Source organism: Micropterus dolomieu, linkage group LG05, assembly GCF_021292245.1.
Source record: "Micropterus dolomieu isolate WLL.071019.BEF.003 ecotype Adirondacks linkage group LG05, ASM2129224v1, whole genome shotgun sequence".
Classification (NCBI taxonomy): domain Eukaryota; kingdom Metazoa; phylum Chordata; class Actinopteri; order Centrarchiformes; family Centrarchidae; genus Micropterus; species Micropterus dolomieu.
In genome coordinates this window covers 33,060,093-33,086,466 of record NC_060154.1, presented here as the reverse complement: position 1 = coordinate 33,086,466, position 26,374 = coordinate 33,060,093, and the positions used below count along the sequence as shown (strand labels likewise).

Here is a 26,374-nt window from a genome sequence, read left to right as displayed (position 1 = left end):
GAAGTCCCAAACGTCAGTTTAGTGCTTCACAACACAGAGGGGGTGAATTTATGAATGAACGTATCACAAAACGAAATTGTTACATATCATCTCGCTATTTTAAGCGGGTATACGGAAATCTTTGACCGTTCCTAGTGGGTATACGGTGTATACCTGCGTTTCACGTAGACTACACCACTGGCTTTTAGTAATATTAACTTGTATTTATATTATTAACACTATCTATGACTTTACATCTCTATGTTGAATTTGCATTGTGGTACTGTGTGTTGTCATTGCTCCACCCCACCACCTTCTCATTACCAGTCAAGGTAGATGGCCGCCCACTCTATATTATTACAGAAGTGAGTCACGGTTCTTCTCGGGGATATACCTGTTAAAAGGGAGTATTTCCTTGCCTGTGTTACCACGTGCTTGCTCATGGTGGGAATTGTTGGGTCTGTAAATAATATAAGAAATAATACGGTCTAGACCTGCTCTCTATGGAAAGTGCAAAGAAATAATTATTGTTATGAATTGGTGCTGTATAAATATAATTAAATTGAAAAAACGAATGGGATTTTCTGTTCAAGCCTTATCGGGTTAGGAATGAGCAGTAGCTTATGGTGTTTATGTTTTCTACTGCTAGATATTACTGTGAAACTTAAATCAATGAGTCAGTTCACTGACTTTATGACTGCTTTCTAGTGTGCTACTGTTACACTATGACTACAAGTTTGGCTAAACTATGGCAGTGCATTCCCCCAGTGATATGAGTAAAACACTTTTAATTGTAATACTGAAACTGAAAACAACATTAAAGACACTGCAACCTGTGCCTTTTTTAGCTTACATGTCAGTTTTCTTCATATGTACAGATGTAGCTACAGTATCTCACAAAAGTGAGTACACCCCTTTTTTCACTTAAGGGTTGCACTCACTTTTGTTGCCAGCGGTTTATCAATGGCTGTGTGATGTGTTATTTAGAGGGGACAGCAAACTGTTATACAAGCTGTACACTCACTACTTTACATTGTAGCAAAGTGTAATTTCTTCAGTGTTGTCACATGAAAAGATATAATCAAATATTTAAACAAATGTGAGGGGTGTACTCACTTTTGTGAGATACTGATTGTGTATTAAGCCAAGAGCGCAGTTAAAATGCACAGCACACAGCAGTACTGAATGGATCAAATGTAGACACTGACTGAGAACTGCAGCTGCTGCTGTTGTGCTGCAGGGGCATCCTTGCAAAACAAGTCGAGATGGAAGTTTGGGGACATGGTGACTACTGTGCTTTCTGTCACTAACCGCAATGTAACTTAACAAAATCAATTAAAGGAATGTAATGTATCCACTTCTGTCTGACTGCCGGCCATGCTCCATCATGTTAGTGGAGCAGTTTATACTTGTACTTAGCAGAGCAGGGTTCTATTAAATTGAATGGTGCGACACAGCTAACTTCCTATATCCTGGACTCTCTGCTTCTCTCTGTGAAATTTGCGTGCCAAAGCTTACCAGAGTTGAACTTTAAGCAAAACCTCAGCGCAACCTGATTTGACTGGAGATTACAAGCTTCACACTAAGGATGAAATGGTATGAAAATTTGATATCACGATTATAGTGACCAAAATTATCACGGTTATCAGTATTATCACGGTATTGTAAAAGTGTGCCGAAAAAGATTAAAATTTACTGATACACACACTGAAACTATTTCAACAAGTTTTATATTGAAAACTACAAATACAATTGCCATTTTGTTTGCACAAAAAATAAAATAACAGCAAATACCTTTTGTAAACATATGAAAATCAAAGTGCGCATTATCATGATTTTATATTATATAGGTAATACAATGACCCCGTGGACAATTACATGAAAACAAATAAGTCTTTAGAAGATGAAAGTGACAGTAACTGTAATGAGCCAAAAACTGACATAAATACAGAGGAGTCTGTAGCGTTTCTAGATATGCTGGTTGGTTGACTAAACTGCGTAACGTGTTATCATGTGCAGTGGACGAATAGACTCTGCCGACGCACACAGCAACAGAACGTGTAGCGTTTTTACAACAGCAGCAACACAGAGCTTCAGTTTACACGCTGTTAGCATGTCAGACAGACAAACCAAAGCTAAAAGTTAACTCACTCTAAGGTCAAGGTCAAGGTTCACTATAATGTCATTTTCTTTTATCAAGTTTCCCTCAGCGCTCTCATAAAAACTAAAATACGACCAGACTCCAGAGTGAAATCTCCGCAGCGTTGTCTTCCACCGTGACCCAAACAAAATCACGTTGCATTCTGCGCATGCGCGCCTGCAGTGTTTGCCGTGAGATTTTAATAGCGCGGTTAACCGTCCCATGGTAATTAAAATGCGTATGGTAATAATAATTGGAAATTTTACCATGGTTTACCGTTAAATCGGTAATCGTTTCATCTCTACTTCACACACAGCAAAAAAAAATAAAATCAGTGTGACCATTGCAGTCAGAAATGTTCATCTTGAAGTTAAACTTCCTGTTAGAAAGACCTGCTTCAGAACAGGCTTCTTTAATGCAGCTTTAAGATTTGGGCTGAGGAATTTATGCCATAAACATATGGTTCACATAAGGACAAGTATGTGTATGAGAATGTGTGTATACTCACCAGTGCCCCTGCAGCATACAGCATGGCCTGGTCTGACAGGAAGTCTTTCTTGGCAGTATGGTAACAGCTGTAGGCCAGCTCGTAGTGCTGAACCAGGAAGCACAGGTCAGCCATCTTCCTGATCTGTAGCTCAGGGGCTTCTGGGGGATATCTGACATCAGAGATGTAAAAGATCAAACCAGCAATGTATACAGTGTCTAAGGTATAATATGGTGTATAAATGTATGGGGACCCTCATGAAGTGTCATATGAAATGATGATGGTGTGGTGCCAGGGAGCTTACAGAAGGCCAAAAGTGCTCTTTGGTTCACTGATGCTCTTCTCTGGAACTTTCCCTCCACCAAACCACTTCTTGGTTGCAGTGAACAGAGACCGGCTCAGACCTTTCCTGGAGACCAGCTGTGGACAGAGAGGCAGATCATGTGTCTGAGTGCTGGGAGGATGTACACCGCACACGTCCAGCTGAGCAAACTGTGAAACAGCTTGAGTTGCTTTCGTAAGTTATAGGGCTATTATGGTAGCAATATTATTAGCGAATGTGTGTGGAGAGTTGTGCAACTGTGTCTCAATCCATATGTGCATTTTCAGATTTGTGAGTGTGTTACTATTGATTGAACTTTTTTATTGATTGTTAATATAAAAGTGGCACATCTAGCAAGAGATGCCCCAACTACAAAAAAAACATCAAAAGGATAAAAACACGATAAAGCCAAACGGCTTATTTTCATTGTCTGTAACAAGGTCTGCTACCCGAAAGGCTTTGTCTTGTCCTGAGCGCTTGGTAAGTGAATCCCTGTGGACTTAAAATAACTGGCTTTACCTTAAGGACTATTAAGGTGCATGTTTAACACTGTCCAGAAACCTAACATCACATGAACTAAAGGTTTATCATCTCTGAGTGGACCTCTGGGTTGACAGAACCACCATAAACTCATGTCTTCAAATGGGTGTCCACACACATCTCCATGTGACACCAGTCCGTATCTGACGTCTGGCCTTCCACGTAGCATCTCCCTAACTTTGGTGAATGCTGCTCTCCGTTTCACCACAGACGGTGGAAAATCTGGGAATATGTGCATTTTTTGCTATCTGGAAAGCGGCATCAGAGCAGCGACAGCAGCCAGCACTGTTTTGCTCGAGGGTTCGCCGTCACTTTTGTCATCAGTTTCGGTGGCCTCCGGGTCAGGCGTGTCCAAGGCTTCTGGGCCTGTATCAAACGTGTTGTTCTTCCTGCCTTTTTGTTTTACCATTATGTAAGTTGTACAGATTCAGATAGCTGCTGATAACTCTAGACACTTCTAGGAGTAAATAGACTCACATATTATTGTGTTTTTGTAAGATATTGACAGGATAGATGACGAGCTTATCTGAAGGTGCATCTCATTCTTCCATCGCTCACTAGCGCCCCAACGTTTTGTTCTAAAAGTATATTGTTTTGTTAAAGGTTCAGTGTGTGATATTTCTGAGGATCTATTGACAGAAATGCAATATATACGGTGGCTACGAGGGCTCAGGGAGGAATATTTTTTTTGAGGACTACTACCTGACTACCAAGTAATGAACGAAAAGCCGTTCTCACGGTTGTGCTAAAAACAAAGTCACAATAGCCTAATTCAACTTACAAAACAAGACACAAAACAAAAATTAGACATGCCAGCCAAAAGAAAGAATGGCATTTATTGTTTAATGCAGTCATTAAACCAAAGTTTCTGTGAATCTTTTGTGATCTTTAATGCATCCATAAAGGAAACCCGGAAACTTAACTTGCCAGGTGGAAGCTCTTCTCCATTATTTTATGAGCTTTTCACTATTAGTCAGGCTCGCAAAAATAAGACGGTAATTTACAGTATGACACTAGACGAGACAGCTGACCTGTATACTGCTCGCAAAAATAAGACGGTAATTTACAGTATGACACTAGACGAGACAGCTGACCTGTATACTGTCAGGGGAGTGAGAATGGCGGGGCTGGAGCATTATAAAGTGCAACCCCTATCTGAAGTATGTTCACCTGTATAGCCCATCTTTAGCCTATTTAAATAATAGCAGCATCAGAAGTAGGCTACTTAACATTAGCGGAGCCCTGATGGCTACTTAAATAATAAGCTTCTGAAATATAAGCTAGTAGCGGGAGCAGCCTAATAACAGTAGGCTATGTAAACAGTGTGGAAGTGCCGTAGCAGCATGAACATTTATAGTGAGTGGACAGTATTGCATAATGTGAGATATGTAGCCTCCATATGAAGTCTGACATGCAGGAAACAGTGTCCATCCACTTTGACTGTTTAAGCACCAAGCATCACCGACGTAAACCCAGAGTCCGCCTCCTCTCATTTGGCCGGAGCCTTGCGCTCTGACCAAGCGGGAAGCTTGCGGTCTACAATATGAAGCGAATGCGGAAGTCCCTGAAACCTGCATTCTATTGAAAATCCAGCAGGGGGCGACTCTTCTGGTTGCAAAAAGAAGTCCGGCTCCATTAGAAATAATGGGAAAATGACTCTACTTCTCAGCTGAATAATTACCCCAGTAAACACTTTCCTGATGAGTTTATGGTCTTAGCAAGCTAGCTAGCTAGCTCCGCACACGGCCGTTAACTCCGCCGTATCATCACTTCTGGGCACTTCCTGGTTGCAAAAACTTGATATGGCGGCGCCCTATAGGCCAAACTCGTGGCTTCAAAACGGCAGTCCACAAACCAACGGGTGACGTCACGATGACTATGTCCATTTCTTATATACATGTATATATACATATATTCTATGGCTCTGACACAACACGGTGTGCCCGCTGCATGCTCCAGGACATTGATGGGACTGGTCTGTGTAAAAATGGCCTAACAGTGTTTGATTTCCCGATATTTGGCAGCATGAGTCCCATGTCCTCCAGACCAGACATTTATCGGGAGCAGCCTTACGTCCAAGCTGGGCCAGCATGGCTCTATCTCGGCTGTTCCCTCTCCTCTGGAACGATCACCTGACGTGGTGCATGGTCATTTTTGATTAAAGCCTACATAAATATGCCTATTGAGCAGTAGTAGGCTACTATATCAACATAGGAAATGCTCCGTTCAAAGTAAAATTCAATAAGCTGGAGTGTTGCGCTGAGAGCAGCTGAGCATACACAGCTATGGCTTGGAAGTAGGCTAACAGAAGAAGAAAAGTATTGCGAGGGAATGCAAAAATATTGCAAGCGAACGCAAAAGTATCGCAAAACATATTGCGAGGGGATGCAAAAGTAAAGTAGTCCTCAAAAAAATATTCCTCACTGAGTCACTGTAAATATAACATCCATAACTATGTTTTCAGTGGTGTATAAAGACCTTACATAATGAACCATTATGTTTTTATTACCTTAGAATGAGCCATTTCTGTCTACATAACTGACAATGAACGAGCACTCGTGTTATTTAGCACAAGAGCTGACAGCCTGTGGATCTTTATACCATGAAGCCAGACGGAGTCGGGACAGATACAGACAGGTGACGGCAGAAATCACGGATGTGGATTTTCCCAGATGGAAGGATATAATGTGGGCCAGATGTCAAAGCCGTGCTGAAGTTGTCTGTTTTCTGCTGGACAGTTAATTAACTTAAGTTTGTCAGACTTTAGCGATGCAAATGAAAGCTGCTGTTTGATAGCTTTAGCTTGAAGCTGGCCATAATCACCCAGAGACGTGAGGTGTTTCCCATGTCAGTGGTGTAAAATATGTTGTTGGATTAATTTCATGTCGCCTACTTATGCTCTAGCATGTGGGTTGGCTTTGCCAGTGACGTTAGCAAGACAATCAGCTGATCAGTAACATTAATTGGCAATAAAACCGTAGAGTTAGCTTAGAGTATGGAAGCATCAGCCAACTAAACATTTACTGCCCTGGTAGAAAAAAAAACATTTTTGGATTAGTTTCATGTAATCACTCTCTCTCTCCAGCACTCTGTTTTGGTTTTGTTACGTTCGTGAGACAATCACTAATTGGCAATCAAAGGCAGCTTCCAGCATCTAAGGACAGATCAGCCAGCTAAACTTTTACTGCCCTGGTAGTAAAAATATGTAGTTGGATTGTAAATTCATGTAGTTCTTCTCCAGTGCTATGTTATGACTTTGTTATGTAGACAGAAATGTGCCCATACCTTCCTGAGTCAAACAGCTGATAGATCAGCAGCTAAACTTCACATTTTACTGCCCTGGTGGAAAACATGTTTTTCTTTTACTGCTAATGCTGATATATAACAAGACCATGTGTCTATCAAGTGACAAATAATGAATACTTTCCGAATTTGCATTATTGGATATTGCTTCGCCACTGTGCACACAAATGTGTAATTTATACTTTCACATGCTAAATGCCCATTAAAAATGTTGTAGTTTTACCTCAAGCTGAAATTATGGCTGTCAATACTACTTTGTGTTTCTGTTGTATTTTAAAAAATTTAAAAAGACATTTAGGTAAGATTTGCAGATTGCTTATCTAATTAATTAAGCAAAGCAGGAAGGAGCCTTGATCCTCACCTGAGAATGCCTTTGTAAACGTCATGGATTATCTGGTTTATAATGGACTGTGGTGCAGAAACAGTGAGGCTTATTTATTTTTTTATTTTATTGAAATTTAAAGCACAAAACAGTCAGGGGCTGCTATATAAGAAGACAACATACATAAATAATAACAAAGGAAGGACATTGCGAAATAAAAACTAAATAAAAAACTGAGATTCAAAGTAATATCTCATCTGTCCAACACACAGTTAGATTTGATTGCCTTCTTGTTCTTAATGGTTTCAATTGTTGTGCTATACTGATGCAGTGGTGTAAAGCACGCCACCACTGGACACCAGAGCAGTGGAGACGTGTTCTCTGGAGTGAAGAGTCACGCTTCTCTGTCTGGTAATCCGATGGAGGAGTCTGGGTTAAGCGGTTGCCAGGAGAACGGTACTTGCCTGACTGCATCGTGTCAAGTGTAAAGTTTAGTAGAGGGGGGATTATGGTTTGGGGTTCAGGGCTCAACGTTAAACTTTTTTGCAACTGGCCCCTACCCAATACTATTACCAACTGTACAAAAAAAATTACATCTTTTTCCTTCTCGTTTCTTTCAAAACATATAAAAATGTCCTTTTCCTGAAGTTGAAACGTTTGTCCAGTTTCTTCATGTAATTGACAGAAAGTGCAAGAATACTCTATATTCAATCTAAATCTCTCAAACGTCTTTTTAACTGCACATATACGATGTAATATCTTAAAGGAAACCTCTTTTACTTTGTTGTTAAAACAGAATTTGTCTATAATAAGTCACATTTTCTGCCAATTAATTTCTCCATAAAGTGAAGTCCAGAAGAATCTGCCTGGAGAAAGAGTTATTCCTTGTATGCAGTTCCTGATATATTTATTTGAACATTTATTTTTAGTAATGTCAATTTCTCCAAGGAATATACTACTGTTAAATGGTTGGATCCTTGAGACCTCACTAACCAAACCTCTAAGAAGTTGCAGCACCCTCCTTGGCACAGCATCAGAAACCACTGCATATTCTTTTGGCGTAACTGGTAAACTGAATTCAGCGAGGAATTCCTGATAAGTTAGTAACTGCCCTTCAGCACTGACAAGCTGTTTAACTAATACAATACCATTGGCACCCCATATCTCATAATATAGTAATTTATTTTTATATTGAATATTCTTGTTGTTCAAAATGCAGTAATTAGTTGGTGAAAAATTATGCTTGTAAATTAACTTCCAGGCCAGCAGAGCTTGTTTATGAAAATTTGATAACTTTACAGGTAATTTTTTAATTTTATAGTCACATTTTAATACAAATTCAATTCCGCCCATTAAATTAAATATATTTTTAGGGAAGGTGTTCCACATATTATCTTTTTCCGGAATTAACTTATTTAGCCATTTAATTTTCAAAGTACTGTTTAAAGTTTCAAAACTTAAGACCTCCAGACCTCCATTTCTTTTTGTGTTACATAAGATATCTTTAAATAATGATATTTATTCCTCCATATGAAATTAACTAGGATTGCATCAATTTTTTTGTATATTACACTAGGCATTTCCAATGATAAGGAGACATAGACAGATCTGGATATTCCCTCAGCTTTAGAAAGTAGAACTCTACCGTTCAATGAAAGATCTCATCAACCACATGTTTGAACCTTCTCTTTATTTGTTCAATTATAGAGTTGAAGTTTTGATTACTATGGAATTTCTCATTCTTACCTATGACTACACCTAGGTATCTAACTGTGTTCTTTACAGGTATACTGTCTACTCCTGATTGGTCACATTCTTTAAGTGGTAATAATACAGATTTGTTCAGGTTCATTTTTAAGCCGGAAACAATAGAAAAATCCTCAATACAACTAATTGCTTTGATCACTTCCTCTTTATTTGACAGAAAAATAGTTGTATAATCTGCCAGTTGAGATCATTTAAATTCTCTATTTAAGGACACTATACCTTGAAACAAAACAGAAAGGGGCTAAGCGGACAACCTTGTCTTATCCCACGACCAATATCAAATCTAGGGGTACGTTATCGTACCATGTGCTAACTTAACTGAGCTGTTGCACCCTTTATAAAGTGTTTTGGCAGCATTTAGAAATTGGTTTCCAAATCCAAAGCTTTTAATGACTAAATTGGTGGCTTATTGTGTCAAATGCTTTATAAAAGTCAACAAATAAAATAAGACTATTGTCCACTATATATTCATTATAATCAATCATGTCCAGAATTAACCGTATGTTGTTGCATATATTCCTTCCGGGCATGAATCCCAATTGTTCTTCATTGATAATATTATCCAATCCAAGATCAAAGCAAATATATCTTGGCATCATTATTTAATAGACTAATTTGCCTCCAATTCTCAATACTTAATTTATCTTTTTTTGGTTTGGTTTGGTTAATAAGACCTTGACGCAGAGTAGGTGGTAGCTCCTTTTTCTTAGGCTACTTCAAATAAAGACACTAAAATGGGGCTACGGTCTTAATAAAGACTTTATAAAATTCACTTATCAACCCATCATTCACAGGAGATTTATTTTCTTTAAGAGAGTCACCTCATTTCATGAGGTGAAATGACAAGATCATTTTTTATAAAACACAATGTTGTTTAAGCTGAAGGTTATCTTTACTCATTTGGCATCTTGCTTGTGAAACAAAAAGTAAAAGTATTTAAATAACATTTATTTTAATTATGCCTGCAGCCCAATGCCACAGTTAGTAAGATTTTTTTTAATTTGTAAGTGTTATGTATTCCAATAACACCAAAAGAATTAAAATGATTTATTGCCTTGTGACAAATAAACAAATTATTAATGAAACTATGTCCCTCTCCCTTGTGCAGTCATTTATTCTAAATATATACAAGTAGCATAGAAAGTTAGTTAGTTTCCTTTGCTGTTGCCTCCTCCTGTGATAAACCTAGTGAATACTAAAGAAGACCATGGTGTCTGTGTGAACTGATTATTTTGTAGAAAAATAAAAATGTTGAATATTACACAATGCATGAGTGTGAGGGAATGAAATAAATTGGAAGGAAGTTAGAGTTGGGTTAATATATTTAATAAAAAAAAAAAAGATCATCATCTTCTTCACAAGGAGGATCTGCATATGCATTCAAGAGGATTTTGAAAAATCATTTTCTATGCATGAAAACAATTGTATTCCTATTTCTACTGTGCAAAGTTTTCACTAAGCTTTGTGCAAAACAGGGCTCAGGAGCAACCAACACAACTTGTATAGTGCTTTTCTAATTTTCTGACCACTTGAAGTGCTTCACACTACATGTCACATTCTCACACTGAGGGCAGAGGCTGCCACGTAAGGTGCCCACTACTCATCAGAAAGAAAGGAGTTTGGAATCTTGCCCAAGGACACTTTGACATGCAGGCTGGGGAAAGCGTGGGATTGAACCGCAGATCTTCTGATTAGTCAGTGACCAGCTCTACCTCTAAACCCATGCTGTTCCGCTTACTCTAAACTCTTAAAAAGCATTGTTATGCAGGATACCAACAAGAATTGAATTAACATCATATGGCTTTCACTGAAAACAGCAACTACTGTCATACTTCTGCTGAGCTTAAACACTCATCAGCATCATATTACAACGTATGTCAGGTTCTGTTCCAGTCAAATATTGACACGGATGTACTGTACTCCTTGAAGTCAGGGTCATTGATGCCTTTAACTAACAAAAAAAATTGTGTACTTGCACTTAAAAACCAATATCAGCAGCACTGTAGAAAGCCTCATACAATACAGTAAATACCATTTGGCACTTATCGTTAGTCAAGGGAAATAAACAATGACCTGCAGGACCACATCAAAAGAAGAGTACAGCACTGCTTAATATTTTCCATGTGTAAAGGCAGTAAATGTGATGTTTTGCAGGTGACAAACAGAAAATGACCTGAGGGATTATTTGATGTTGCGTAAAATGCGACGAGCGTGGCTGGTTTTGATGGCAGCCAGAGCGGCCTCCAGTGTGGAAATGAGATGCAGGAGGGTGCTGGGGTCTGTCTGGAGAACCCTGCTGCTGTGGTCACTGCAGCTGTCACAACCTTTCGTCAATAGTAGACGCATTGTCAGCGTGGGAATGACCTGCTGACGGACTGAACGGCTCGCCAACTGGCAGGAACAAGTGAGGGAAACCACAACAAGGAGTGACAGAGAAACAATGGGGAAAAGTTAAAAGCTGAATATTGATAAACGTAACATTTACACCTCTAAGTGCTAAAAACACTAAATGTATGAGCACAGGTTATACTTATAAACCAGTGTATGCAGGGTTTTTTCAGTTTGCAGTGTAGCCTGTCTTACACATTTCATACCTGCATGCTCACAAGATGGTCACATGGTGTAAAGTGACACACTGACTGATGGTTCTAATCTTGGTAATTAATCTATCCATTTTAATACACAGTAGTTGAATAATAATGTCTAGATTATCCAGCATACACACACACACCTGTACATCCAATCTCCATTCCAGGTTGTGGTAGGTCGGCAGATTGGAGGGCAACTGATTCAGGATGCTGCGGATCTGACTGTGGTGCTCCAGGTAGAGCTGCAACAAAAGCAACAATGAGCTGGAGTGCAGTGAAGTCAAACACATTGGCTCATGTAAAGTGTTCACTGCTCAAATCATCTCAGATAAATAAAACAGACAAAGAGTCACCTGCAAGAGGGTCTGGTTGAGCTCTTCACCAAACCCCAAAACCAACACAGAGTCCAGGAAATCCACTTCAGAGAGCTACACACAAACACACACACACACACACACACTTGACGTCAATATTTGAATGTATGCCACAGCTACTGAAATATCTGTCTCACTAGTTTTTGCTGTTTTAGTGTTTTGTGATGACACATGGTGCACAGAAAAAACACTAATCATCACTAAATGTTACAGACATGTTATAGGTGGAAAAGGACAGGTAGAAGTATTGCATTCTGGGTCCAAGTTATGTGACAAGTAACAGCAATTCTGCTGTTAAAGTAAAAACTGAAGGGGAAATCTATTATCCTGGACACACACCTGTACACCTAGCCTAGGTTCAAAGTTATGGTAATTGACCCTTTGCTAAGCCATGCCCCAAACACGCGGCTGGCCAATCACAGCAGAGTATAGGTCATGCTCTAACTGAGGTCCCACACTTTCATGGCTGCGCTCCATTGACTCCATGTAAAAGGAGTCGTTTTCTAGCTTTCTTCTGCCGTATTTTTCCAAGATCTGGTCAAACGCTGTTCCTGGGGAACTTGTAATAATTACAGCTGCTATCCAGAGAGGTTAAAAGGAGATGTAAGATTTATTCTCTTTCCAAAACCTAAAACAAATCCAGAAAAATGTAGGCTTTGGATTGTTCCTAATGTAATGTTACTACTGAATGTAAAGTTATATAGCCCTACTGTTCTGCTTTTTAATGATTGTAATAGTTAACAGAGGCCTACCCAGCTGTACAGGAGCAGTGTTTATCCTACATATCGTTGTCCTCTTTCTCAATAGTCAGGTGATATGGTGGTTCACTTTTACTCTGTGATCATAAGGCTTTAGCTTCTATCATTATTTTTTCATGTCAGTTTGAATACAACCTTCAAATGCACTGTCTGCTTCTTTCTGAGATAGTTTTTCCAAAAAATTTGACAATATTTCTCCTGGGAGCGCAATAATAAACAGTGGCAGCGCCGTGATAAAACTCTGTCAGGTCCAACAGTTTGTCGGACTTAGCAACAGTAACTACATACATTACACACACACACACATATATGTATATATATATATATATATATATATATATATATATATATATATACACACACACACACACACACACACACACACACACACACTATATAGATAGATAGATCTTGGAATTCAGAATGGTGTAGACAGTTATCAAAAAAGTCTTAGTGAAACTCATACAGAAGTGTTGGAGTGTGCATGCGTGTGTCTGTGTGTGAGTCACCATGTGTTTGGCGCTCTCTGTCATCAGGAACATCAGGCCTTCCACTCCATGCTGCACCATTTCCACAGAAACACACAGCTTTCCTGCAAGCAGTGGGTAATTGTGGATTTAATTTGAGTCCTGGCAGATGGTACATAAGCATGTGTGTCAAAGTTGCACGATCTGGAAAAATGTGCTAATGATTCAGTTTGGTTAGTTTGGTTAGTGAAAATATAAATCAAACTACTACTACAGCCAGATTCACCACCTCCAATTCGTTATGCTTTGTTTCTTTTAGTTATTGATGGTGAATTGACCTCTACAAAATTATTAAATGAATACTATTTCTACTATCTACTAGTGGATTGTTTTACTGTGGGTCCACCTACCTCTTGCATTAATTGGCATTATTAGTTTTGCAGACCTGACACTTTAACTGGAAACTGATTTTGCTAGTGCCCCACCCACTATTGTTAGGAGCACAGTTTACTTGGTTAAATAAAATGCTTCAATGCTTTAATTTTCAAGACTGTCTAAAAGGAGACTTGAGGGTTTTTCCACAGGCACAATATATGACCTTTAAAGGAGAAGTTTAAAGATCATTGTAACACTAATGCAGGGTCCGACATTCTGTAAGGAATACAATACAGCCTATGATAGGCTGTCACTGGCCCATTTGCAGCAGTTGCTCTGTTTACATCAAAAGTCGGCTGCCTACATACATGTCTCCAAAGGCAACATTGTAACTTTGGGTGTCTTAAAGTTCCCCATGTCCCCTGGGATGCTCTGCCACACCGCTCTGTGATTTACGGAGTTTCCTGATGAATAGATAGCATTACTTGTTGTTGAAGTAACAGCTTACTACTGCTAACTAACTGCTAGGGCTCAACGATTTGGGGAAAAAATCTAAGTGCGATTATGATTCGATTTACAATTATTTTTAAGAAAAAGTCCAGATAAAGTTCAAAATTCACTGCCAGTCTATTTTTGACAGAAGCAGCGTCAAGCAGCACAGAGCAGATGAACCAGGCAGGAAGTCAGACACAGAACGGCATAGACAATCTGGTCAATTTTCAAAATAAAACACCCTTTGCAGGCTCCCGACAGTATAACAGTAAGCACAGACAAAAAACAAACCATTTAACAACTTAGCCTACCTAATCATGATAGAAACATCAAATCAACTAAATCTGGACAAGTCAGCAAAATCAGAAATTTCTGGAATGCTCCATGCAGATGTAGCCATGCAAAGAGCGGAGCAAAACAGGTGTGACACCAAAATGTGTGACCTATCAGATTCTGTGACCCAAATGGGAAGTTAAGCGCCAGAGGCTTTGTTGACGATGTGAAGCAATTGCAGTTTGGTTGGGTTTATGCACTAAAAGTACTTGGTTATGGTCACGGATTTTGGTGTTACACCGGCTCAGAGAGCTGGGGCCTGTACCACGAAGCGAGTTCAACATACCCAGGATGTCTTTCAGTTATCTGGCTTAACTAACCCTAACAATCGCGGTTGGGGTAAGTGGTACCATGAAGCTGGTAATCAACTCGGTATTTGATGTGTTCTTATGAGCTGTATGAAAATATCAGCCTTATTCTTTCAGCTCGACTGTGTGTCGGCGTTTCCATATTAAAAGACTCGGGCAAAAATTATAGGGCTATTAGTTTATTTAACACGCTCAAAAGTGTTCCAAACATTGTTCTAAATTAACTTCATAAAGCAATGAAACGAAACATCCATTCATGCCATAAAAAGTGCTCAAATAGTTGTTAAAAGACTGAATCTCATTATCTGCACCCACATCGCAAAAAGTGGGGAGGTGGGCTAAATGACCAGTCTCTGTAGTTGGCCTATAAGAAAGCTACTAACCTAAAATAAATAGCCTACGTTCATATTAAAATGTAGTATTTCAATATCCCTACCAAACTGCTCATAATATTCAGCCTAACAAAAGAAAAATGAAACCCATTAATTTTAACGGCTGCGACAGGCTGTGTGAAACGGACTGGGAGCAAATAAAAAATATTAAACACATTTCAAAGCAGTAAATAGGCTTACTGTAAAAACATGTAGGCAACAATGGCCTAAAGCTTTTAATCAATCTCAGTAGGATGATATCGCTTTAGCCTACAAGAGTTTCTCCGTATCACTGCAGCAAACATAAAGCAGCCTATAAAACAGTCTGTGGGATTTCCTACAGATGGTGACGTCATTTTCCATTTAGCTTGTTTATTCCAGCTATTATTGTACTTTACTGTGACCAAGTTTGCATAGCATAGCCCTGATCGATCCGAACTCCATTCAGAAAACAAACATTTTAGAAGTTGTTGTCCTGCTGTCTTGCTGATAGACCTGACAAAGCATGAATTCATATGTTTAACAAATCTGCATCATGTTGTAGTTATTTCGGCATCAGTTTAATCCATTTATTGCTATTTAATCACAGCAAAATGTTTACTTTGGGTTCATACAGTTGTAGTAAAGGTGAGTTGTGTTTATTCACGTTATAATCGCCTTCTCGCGTTGTGTGTGAACACTTGCAGCGAATGTACTCACGTGAGGAAAGCGTCGCGAGGCGAAAATTCGCGGTTGGTCTGAATGCAGCATTATAGATAGGAAGGTGATGATTACATTTTGAGATCTGGGACAAAAACATGTCCACCAGATAAAATAGTTTTGGGTAAAACAATTACATAATATTATTCATACATTTATACGTTTCATTTCAGTAAATATTTTAATAAAGTATTAAGTATCAAAAGTTACAATTTAAAACAGATTTTAATGTACTTTTTAGACGATTTAACTTGTGTCCTGGGTTTTTGTCAACACAGTCAGACATGTTTTTTAAATAAAAAAAAAAAAATCAGGAATAATTGAAGGCTGCTAAAAGTCTGAGGACCCCTTTATCACTTCCTTGTTCTTTCTAATGCTATGAGACCACTCTAGCTCTGGTAAGTTTTTTTAGATTCTATATATTTTACACCTCCTCGGCACCATAATTAATGTAATGCAAGATTTGTATCATATTTTCTCTTATAAATTCTTAATTTAAGTAGATTATAGAGGTCACTAGCAACTAATGATAAACAATGGCTCCTGTGATGAGCACATGTGTTTTGAGGGGAAATATGGTATTTTGTCAACTCCGTCAGATGTCAACCCCATCAGGATTTGTGTCTGACGGTGCTGACTGTCTCTAAGACGGTGTTGACAAATGCCACTGAAGTGCATTATTCCTCATTTTAGTATATTTACTTTAGTGACATTACTTCCTAAACATTTGATATTACTGTTATTCAGTTTCATGTGTTGAATTTTAAGCAATTGCCACAAAATAACTTTGTTTTGAATCGAATCTCATTTTCATAGCCTCTCAAGTACTCAATATGTAATAAGGTGTTGCTTATACTTGTGCATCAGAAAAGTATACTGACTGCATAATGAAATGCATTTCAGGCCATAATGGCTAGTGAGAAGCTATTAGTGAAGGAACGAAAGAGAAGGAACAGGAATTATCAAAAAAGGTGAAAAAAATTTATGAAACGTCGACTTGATGGCAACAGATGTCTCTCTAAAATCCCAATTTATGCCTCGGTCAGTAGTACCTTCACACACATACAGCTCACCCATGCCGTAGACACTGATGCACCCCCATACCTATGACTGATCCTGACAAATTCAGAAATAAATAAATAAGCATCTGATTAAATGCCCAAAATATAAAGTAGATCAATAAATAAATGTAGGTAGTAATTAAAGTATACAAGGAGACATAAAATGTATAAATCTTTTAATTTGCTTCTTTATTTAGTCACCTTTGTAATAATTAACTTATTTATTTATTGTCCGTTATAATCTTCAACTTTATTTATTAATTACTTCTAAAATGTATTTATTTATGTGTTTTAATATTTTTGTATTTTTCTTCTTCCTTTGCATTTCTACCCTATTTCCACAATGGTTATATATTTCTGCCTCCTGTTTTTACATTTCTCTATGCATTTCTGCCTCATTATGCAAATGAGGGGCTGTGTCTCCATACATACCACCCAGTACCTTTCGCTGAAATTTTGCCACAAAGGTGGGGCGCTCCAATGCATCCTTACTTGCAAAGACTAAGCCTTTGGTGGATGCAACTTTTTATATCCAGTCAGGACTCCTCACCTGGTATCAGTTATTGTGGAGTCTTCCAAACAGGTGTTACTTGAATATTCTGTGCATTTGGGGTTTGTAGTTTGTGTACAAGCAGCATATATCTGAAGAGGTTGTGGACTTTACAATGGGGTTATGTTCATGGACTATTGCCTGTAAAGTCCCTCTACTCCCTTGAGATGTTAATCCAAAAAAAGATTGGTTATATAATGTATTTTCTTCGTATCTTATAATGTTACAATATTTGTGAGAGTTCAATGATAATTTTGAATTAAATATTTTTCTGTCTTACAAGTTTGTCACCACCGTCAGTTTTGTGTCAACACTGTCGATGCCTTGTCAACTCCGTCAGATGGACTTTGTTGTTTTTTAAAAAAAAAAGACGATGTTTTGTTCCATCAAGAATATTTGTCTATAACATTGTTGCATTTTCAAAGTTAATGTATAATTTGAACACTTGACACATAAGGTCATTCAAAATAATTTTTTTGACATTTCTATGTTTCTGATGGTGTTGAGAAAAATCTAGTTCTGATCCCGCAAAACATGTGATTTATGACAAATTAAAAACTGGGAGGTTGTTCCAAAACATGGTTATATAGCCAAAGCCTCATTTAACAACAAATATTTTTTTAAATAATCAAGATTTCTTTTGTCCCTGATCTCAAGAATCACAGAAGTCATGTACATGTCCCATACTGTGTCTGAGTATTCTGATGGAGTCCACCGTACACCTAAATTCTCATTAAGTCACGGTCTTCAGATATTCTTTAACACTAGTCTACTGCATGCATTTAATTTATGCAAGTCACATCACTCATCACCGATTGATCACTATGTTCCATTATAGCAATCCGACGCTTTTTTTAGCGCAGCAGCTTTCATTCATTCTTTCATCAGCTGATTTTACTCGCAGCTGCTTTCATCAGATGCAGTAGGTGAGATCAGCTGGATTTGCTTGCTTCATTAGAGACTTTAGTGCAGTTTAGTGACTTGTCCGACTCCTAGCTTCTTTACTATGTTTTATTGTCGTCTACTGGACTAAACACAGGAATGACCAGCCTCACATGTAACTGAATAGAAGACAATAAATTATGTAAAACGTGTTTCTTGCTGACAGACTCTCTGACTATAATTGTCTCCATAATAAAAGTTGATGGCAGAAATAAAAGAAAAATAAAATCTTTCTAATAGGCTAAATGAAGAAAGTTGTGTGTGGTGCTTTTGTTGTTCAGACCTACAATGAACTCAGATTTTAACTAGACATTGAATCATAAAAGAAATCAAATATAGCCTAACTCTTTGCAGTGATACACTCAATCTGTGGTGATGTGTCGGTCAGTAAAAGACTTCCGCGAAGGATGCACTGGTGTATCATCGCTCATAGCTCCTCAGAGATCGATCCTCGTTCCTCGGAGCGCAAATAATGCTGCGTTCCATTTACCTCGGAGGTTGGAGGTCGGAGCTGGGAATGACGTCACACCTGAGTTGACGGTGTTCCAGTTAACAAGTCGGAAAACCTCACTCGGCCAGCTGTTTGTTTACAACTAGCCAGGTTAGTTATTGATACGCCGGTTGATTAAGAAAACGTATTCAGCGGTATTTACTCACACTAAACACTGTAGCAACACGTTCACAGACATCTGTTGGAAAGCACTTTGTGTACGAACATTTATATGACTCGCAAGTACACAGAAGTGCTAATAAACAGTATAAACTACAGCTTTCACTAACTGTTGATACCCCGACAGCCATCTTGGATCACGAACTCGGGGTAGTGCGGTTCTCCCAACTTCCCAAGTCGGGATTCCGACTTAAGGGGGCGTTCCCTTAGAAATTTTGACCTTTGAACTCGGAAATTCCGACGTCCCATGTCAACTGGAACGCACCGTGGTCTCAATCTGTGTTCTTGTCTGTACTTGTGTTCTTATGAAACATCATCTTTTGTGGCCCAAATACTGTCCCAATACACAAGTTTGCATTTTGGCAAGAATGGTTAAAAATCCCTGAAATGTTCTTGACACGCCCATTTTATCAAGGATGCATTGGTTGGTAACTTGTGTGAACTTGACGGCAGAGATATTCCAGCATTCATTTCGGCATTCAAGCGAGGGGTGGAAAGAAGCTGAGAGAGAGGCCAGAACAGAATGTTTTGTACTCTTTTCATACGTTATTTCATCACTAAATCCACTTCTGATAAGTTTTGAGGCAAGAAATCAACTGTGTAGATGTTGAATATTGGCAGTTTTACTAAAAATGATGGCGAATCAAAAATGTGCTCAATCGTTTTCGGAGTTGTGACGCTCCGCAACCCTCAGCGGTGGAAGCTAACGAACCGAACGGCCAGATCAGCTCACAGAGCCCTCAGACACGCAGACCACTGCAGCCAACACAGCAGAGTCCAGCAACACCGGCACAGTAAAGACCCACAGGTGTAAGATCGTTTTAACATTCATACCGCTGTTATTCTGTCATTACATTCTGAATATATTTGTAAGGTTTTAAGTTAAATCAAGAGACATCTGGATGGTGTACAGAAATGTTGATGTACAAAAAATCTGGTCTTGTGAATCTTTGCGTCTTTGCTTTATTATTATTATTGTTAGTGTACAGTAGAGTTGTGGTCACTGTATATAGTAGAGACCAGCATCTGCATAGACGTTTTACCCCCACCTCCACCGTCTCTGTAGCTATCCAGGCAATTTCTTTCTTGTGTGTTATATTGATGTATGAGTGTTTTCTTTAAGGATTTACTTTGATGATTAGAACGGCTGCTGTCAGTCATTTAAACGTTTCCATCCGTGCAGTAATGTCACAGCAAATATCATGAGACAAAACAGAAAAAACCTGCAGTAATAAACTTGACAGGACAGACAGAGGAAACAGAATTAAACTTTCAGCTTCTATAATCCACATTTAGACTCTGATGGAGCTCAGGGTTGATCAGGAGGACGGCTGCTTTACTCCAAACACTTTTACTGTATGAAACTGGACTCTGTGTGAGACCTTTTGGATGTGAAGAATAACACAGAACATGAATTAACACCAGATCCTGACCGATCCTGTCGGGAGATTTACAACCGCATAAAATGTGATTTCATTTTATTGTCAACCTAATGAGGCTGTATAAAATGATTCTTCAGGACACAACACATAAAAGGTAAGGACTTCATAAAGTGCCTGCCTGTAAGCTGGATGGTATGCCCACTCATATAGGGACACAATATCTACAGCTAAAGCTAATAAAGATATCATTGTTGTCAGTGTGATATAAGTAGTGGTGATGTACATACACAATGTTGTTTCTTATAGCCTACATAAGCAGAAATAAAATGATTCCGTTTTAATCTCTCCAGTTTACTATTTATACTCTTAGTAAAGTTCATAAGTCAACTTTACATGCAGAAGATCAAGTATACGGTTTTACTCTAACTGTAGACAAAATAGCACAGTTCAATAGAGTAATAGACCCCACCGTGGCAAAGTAAGCGCACCATATAACGTACTGCATGTGATAACTCATGTGCAGTGCGTGAAAGGGCCATCGACTGTGTGATTGAACAGCTGATACTCGCACATTAGTTTCTATCATGGGTAAGTAATAGCTACTCCTGCCAGACAGTAAAGTGTACTAAACTTTACAGTGTAGTGATGTTAACACAGTATATCGTTAGTGAACACTACTGCCGGTCAGTTTTTGGTTGTCATGGTAATGTATTAAGTCCGACTATTAACCACACCGTTAACGTTAACCAAAAACGGCTGTTAAAACTTGCAGGAGGGGGGCTTTAAGCACAGTTGCAATGATATCTTCTCCTTTTCACCTTTAATAATGCTTATACCGGTAATTATGGGATTGTATAACTGCTTATGACCCTGAGAAGAGTGTCGTCGTTGTGGAAAGATATTTGATAGAACATGCGCAAATAGACTTTGAGACATTAACTCTTATTAAATAAAAATTTCTTAAAATACAGAAACCTCAAGACAAAAGGTGACCTCCCACCGTTTGACATGCCCCAGAGGAGTGACAAACAAATCCCAGAAAACCTTGTTGTCTCGCACTCTTATTACGCTCTGGTCCTGAAACTTTCCTGCCTTCAACAATTTTCTGCCAGGAGAAACCTCCATGACCTTTGTCTACCCCCAGCGCCACAAGGGCACGGTTATATTTTCTGCCCCCCCAGTCTAGAACCACCAACGGGCAAAATTTACCTGCTGCCGTTTTTCCATTGTAGCCTAGGCCTATTTGTTTCTATACAATATTCATAGTCCCCCAGTCTTAGTTTTTAGTCTCAGTAAGAAAGTGTGTTATGTAGCCTAGGCTACCACCCACTTTTGTTAACAGGTGTTAATATAAAGACAGATTGAAAACAAAAACGTCATTTAGGCCAGCAGGTAGAAATTGATCCAAACACACAAATTGATCGATTAATTTCTCACTTCATATAAACATTCTGTGTTGCTACTGGCAACACCTTTAGTCTACTAATAAACATTCATGCAGACTTGCTCAGTGCAGCGAGTGAAGGAGAGGTTTATGGTGGGGAGGTTAGAAGAGTCATGATGTGTCATGGATTCATTCTGCATCTGATGGCTCATCATCTGATGGCGATCCACTTGCACAGAGTAAACATGCGTAAATGCTTTATTAATTTTCATTTGCCAACAGCAAGGCTAGGCTGAATAGAGTGAAAACTTTTAGGGAGGCATGATCATCAAAACAAATGCTGCAGCGGATCGACTTTTCAAACTGCCTGTAGCCCTAAATTATGGCTTGCAATTATTCTAAGATATAAAACATATGCCTATAGGCCTAACATGAAGTATGGTCTATAAACACAGAGCCTATGAAATAGACTTAGTGCAAAGTTGTCTTTCCCTGTGATAGGCTACAGGTGTCTTTTGTGTCCCTTAAGAAGTGCGTCTCTCCCTCGTGTTTTTTTTTTAAATCTATGAAGAATAGTTTTACACCACCATTTAGGCTATTGCCTATAAAAACAACAATAGTCAGTCATTTTAATGCACCATAATTTAGAAAAATGACTGTGTTTAGAATATTGGGTAAAGTAGGTAATTGTTTGCATCTATAGTGAAAACACCGACGTTTTGCCACCCACAGGATGAAAACAAATACAGAAATTGGCATAGCAGGCTGATAACCTATGGTTATCAAAAAGATTATTGGCCCTATCTTGCACCCAGCGCAAAGCTGTGCAAAGCACAGCGCAAGTGTCATTGCTAGTTTCCAACCAGCACAGTTGTCATTTTCATGTCAAGCCCCAAGTCGTTTAAATAGCAAATGTACTTGCGCCCATCTATGCGGCCATGGGAGTGCTGGTCTTAAAATGAGGTGTGGTCAGACAAATTGTTGGCACATTGTTATACTGAGACAGCAGAAAGTGAATGTGCCATTGACCCAAAAAACAGGTCTAACATCATGGCAGTATTTCACTGTTGTTATTTTAGGGGCGCATTACTGTGACACTGTGACATTTGTTGCGCATTGTGCACAAGGCACAGCAGAGTAACTTCATTGATTATTAAAATCTTCTGACACGCTGACAGGATCGGTCAGGATCTAATGTTAATTGATGTTCTGTGTTGTTCTACACATCCAAAAGGTCTCATACACAGTCCAGGTTCATACAGTGAAACTGTTTAAGGGTAAAGCAGCCGTGCTCCTGATCCATACATCATATCCATCAATAAAACACAAAACAAAGAAACCAGTGTAGGGGAGAGATGTGACCCACGAACGGTTCATCATACTTTATATTAACACAGCGCAGTGAGAATCAGTTTCTCTCTGTTAACAGACTGGAGTTCCGACACTTCACTGATAAAACAGGCCATTTTTTCTGCTGTCAAACTATCAGAATTAGAGTTGGACACGCCCCAAACCCAACTGTGCCATGTGCTTCATGCCGTGCGCTTACATCGTTACCTCAGCAATGTTTAGTTATATTCATGAGGTCTCGCAAACCTTTAGAGACTGTTACCTTTTCTTCATTTTGCTTTTGTTTAAAGTTGTAATTTTGCTTTGAAGCAACCATCAAGTTTTTGCTTTTGAAACCATCTCTCGTTTCAAATTAACTTTCACTACTTCATCGGCCAATGGAGTCAGTAAAGTATTTCAAACGAACAGCTGACCAGTAACATTAAGGACACTCGACATCAGCACCATGAGCCACAAATCAGAACCATGTCTACTGTTAGACTGTTTCCTGCCGCTGCCTGAATGTTGAGGGGCCACGGAGCAAATCAGCTGTTCTAAACATTGAGTCCCGCCGGGCTGCCTTCCCATGTGCCTAGCCTGTTGAGAAGGCCGTCAAACCGCGACGAGCCGATGGACAGTGTGTGGCTCTCGGACAGGCTCAGGAAACAACAAAAACAGAAGGCAAAACAAACGACATTCTGTGATTAGAGATGTCCTGGAGTTTTGAAACTTCAACCCTTTAGAATTGAAACGGATCAATTAATAATTGACTGAGTATTAATAACTAGTTTTTTTTATTAATACAAAAAAATTATATTAAAATATTTATTATGTTATAATAAAGAAAATGAATCAGTTCTTTGTTGTTTCAAACCGTTTCCACAAAGTTGAGAGCATGAGCAATTAGCAAAATATCTTGGTATGCTGAAGCTTTAACAGTTCCTTTCACTGGAACTAAGGGGCCAAGCCCAAGCCCTGAAAAACAACCCCACACCATAAACCCCCTCCACCAAACGTTACAATTGGCACAGTGCAGTCAGGCAAGTACCGTTCTCCTGACAACCACCAAACCCAGACTCGTCCATCGGATTACCAGACAGATAAGCGTGATTCCACCACTGCATCTGACACCTTGCACTTGGTGATGTAAGGCTTGGATGCAGCTGCTCAGCCATGGAAACCCAGGCCACACAACGTTTAGAGGTCTATAGCTATTAACTGTAAAAATGTGCACCGTGTACCTCAGCGTGCACTGACCCCGCTCTGTGATGTTATGTGGCCTACCACTTCATGGCTGAGTTTCTGTTGTTCCCAATCGCTTCCACTTTGTTATAATATCCTAATAGTTGATCGTGGAATATTTGGTTGTGAGAAAATTTCACGAACGGACTTACTGCACAGGTGGCAACCTGTCACGGTACCACACTTGAATTCACTGAGCTCCTGAGAGCGACCCATTTTTTCACAAATGTTTGTAGAAGCAGTCTGCATGCCGAGGTACTTGATTTTATACACCTGTGGCCATGGAAGTGATTGGAACACCTGAATTCAGTGATTTGGAGGGCTGTCCTAAAACCTTTGGCAATATAGTGTATAGTCTTACTGGCTGCTCCCTCGTAGATCTTGGGGTTGGTTCCTCTCCTTAGGAACTCCAGCGCTATGCGTCCAAACTCTCTAACCACTGAGGACCAAAAAACACAAATGCTCAATGAATGAAACACCAAAGCCATCAATGTGTAAAATTCATATTTCAGGTTAGGATGATGGTAAATGGACTCTACTTGTATAGCACCTTTTTCATCCCCAAACCACTCAAAGCACTTCACTTACATCACATTCACCCACTGATGATACAGGCTGGCATGCAAGGTAGATGCTTATTTCAGCAGCAAATTACAAACCGTGTGCTCTGGAGGGGAGTTCCTGACTGTTTCCACACCAAAAATAAAGGCAAGGAAATGGCTACAGCATACCAGTTATGTTAAACCATATCAGAGAGCGATATTTAATGTGTCTTGTTCGGCACTAGAATCAATGTATCATTTTATTTCATATACACAACAAAATCAAATCATATTAAGCCATTAAATAATGTTACAGTTTCAAGTGGTAGATGAGATGCTCTGGCATCAGGTTAACTTATTTTTAAAGAGAGTAACGTTAACAGTCTTAAAGGGACCTTTTGACTGAAATGTGCATTTGGTTCCAAGGAACCATTGCAATCAGTGGTGAAATGCAAATATGTGAGTATTTGATGTTCTTTACGTTCTCTACTTCACAAAATTATTATTATATTAATATTATTTTTAGGTAAATGTTTACTCAGCTACATTTAATAGAGTAGATCTGTCACAGATTCAGATTTTACTGAGTCATCTAAAATATGATGACTAAAGTAGTTCAGATTAGCTCCCAGGACACGCACACATGCTGATTATGTTTCTGTACTTGTAATGCAGTTAGTTTTGACTGGTTAAGGAAGAGAAGCAACACTACAAAGTATCTTAATTGTTCTTCCACTGCTGTGCAGTATGAGAGATCCTCTGTTATCCTGACACTTCCCAGCTCTACTCTTGAACGTCAACATTTTGCGTTGGTGACAGAGAAGGTTAAATATTTTCTAAATGCACCCCGTGTTCACAGTCAGCTGCCAGTCACAAGGTAACATCACAGAAGCAGCAGATCCCTTCACGCTGCCGTGCCCCCTTTCCCCCGTCAGACTAGCTCATTACCTGCGGCGTCGACCTTCGGCAGGAAGGCGAGGTGCTCCTTGTGGTCTTCAGACAAAACCAGCAGCATCCTGAACGAGAACGTCCTGTTCAACAACCCAACTACACTTTATCAGTCAGGAACAACCCGGAAAACGGTCAACCGCAGCGCGTCCTTCTTCTTTGGTGTTCCCCCGCAGCTGTTGTCCTGGTTGTTGCATTACTGCCATCTTCTGGACTCAATCACCTCCTTCAGCGAGCCTGATCCAAGGGGTAAGCCCATTAACTACGCTGAAGTTAGCTTCCGATTCGGCAGTTAAGGCCAAAGTTAAGGGGAACTTAAGTGAAAGTTAACTTACGTTGCTGAGCGACTGAATCTCCGTTTTTTGCACCTCTTACTGCTGTGAAGAACGCTGTTAGGCAAAGCCTTAACGCTGTCTAAAACTCAGACTGTCAGATTTGAAAAAACTTATCAAGAGTAAATTTATGTTTTGATGCTTGTTCAAAAGGTAAATATAATAATAATAATAATGTTGTAGGCTCTTTACATGTCCATCACCAATGAAATGGAGAGACGTGGGCTTATCAAATGAAGAACAAAGACTATGTGGAAAAATTGTTAAGCAATACTTTTTACATTTTCACAATGGAATAAAGATTTTACAGGACTATGTCTCCAAAAGTCTCTGGCTTCTCTGACATAATAAACTTTAGGTTTGAGAG

At 39.1% G+C, this 26,374-nt stretch overlaps 2 protein-coding genes across 2 annotated transcripts in view; both read right to left on the bottom strand.

Annotated features, from left to right (window-relative positions):
• Positions 1-26,374, bottom strand: part of trappc8 (trafficking protein particle complex subunit 8) — a 106,177-nt gene that overhangs the window by 34,378 nt on the left and 45,425 nt on the right. Inside the window, exons 8-9 of the mRNA XM_046050089.1 lie at positions 2,911-3,026; positions 2,628-2,778 (exon numbers count right to left, since the gene is read on the bottom strand). Coding sequence (XP_045906045.1) covers positions 2,628-2,778; positions 2,911-3,026 — 267 coding nt within the window. The remainder of the gene's footprint in view (positions 1-2,627; positions 2,779-2,910; positions 3,027-26,374) is intronic.
• commd2 (COMM domain containing 2) lies at positions 10,171-25,995 on the bottom strand. Its single transcript, XM_046049204.1, has 6 exons — positions 25,676-25,995; positions 24,547-24,624; positions 13,090-13,172; positions 11,802-11,876; positions 11,592-11,690; positions 10,171-11,251 (listed from the first exon to the last, which is right to left on the bottom strand). Exons 1-6 carry the CDS (start codon positions 25,740-25,742, stop codon positions 11,042-11,044), a joined length of 612 nt encoding a protein of 203 aa, XP_045905160.1. The 5' UTR covers positions 25,743-25,995; the 3' UTR covers positions 10,171-11,041.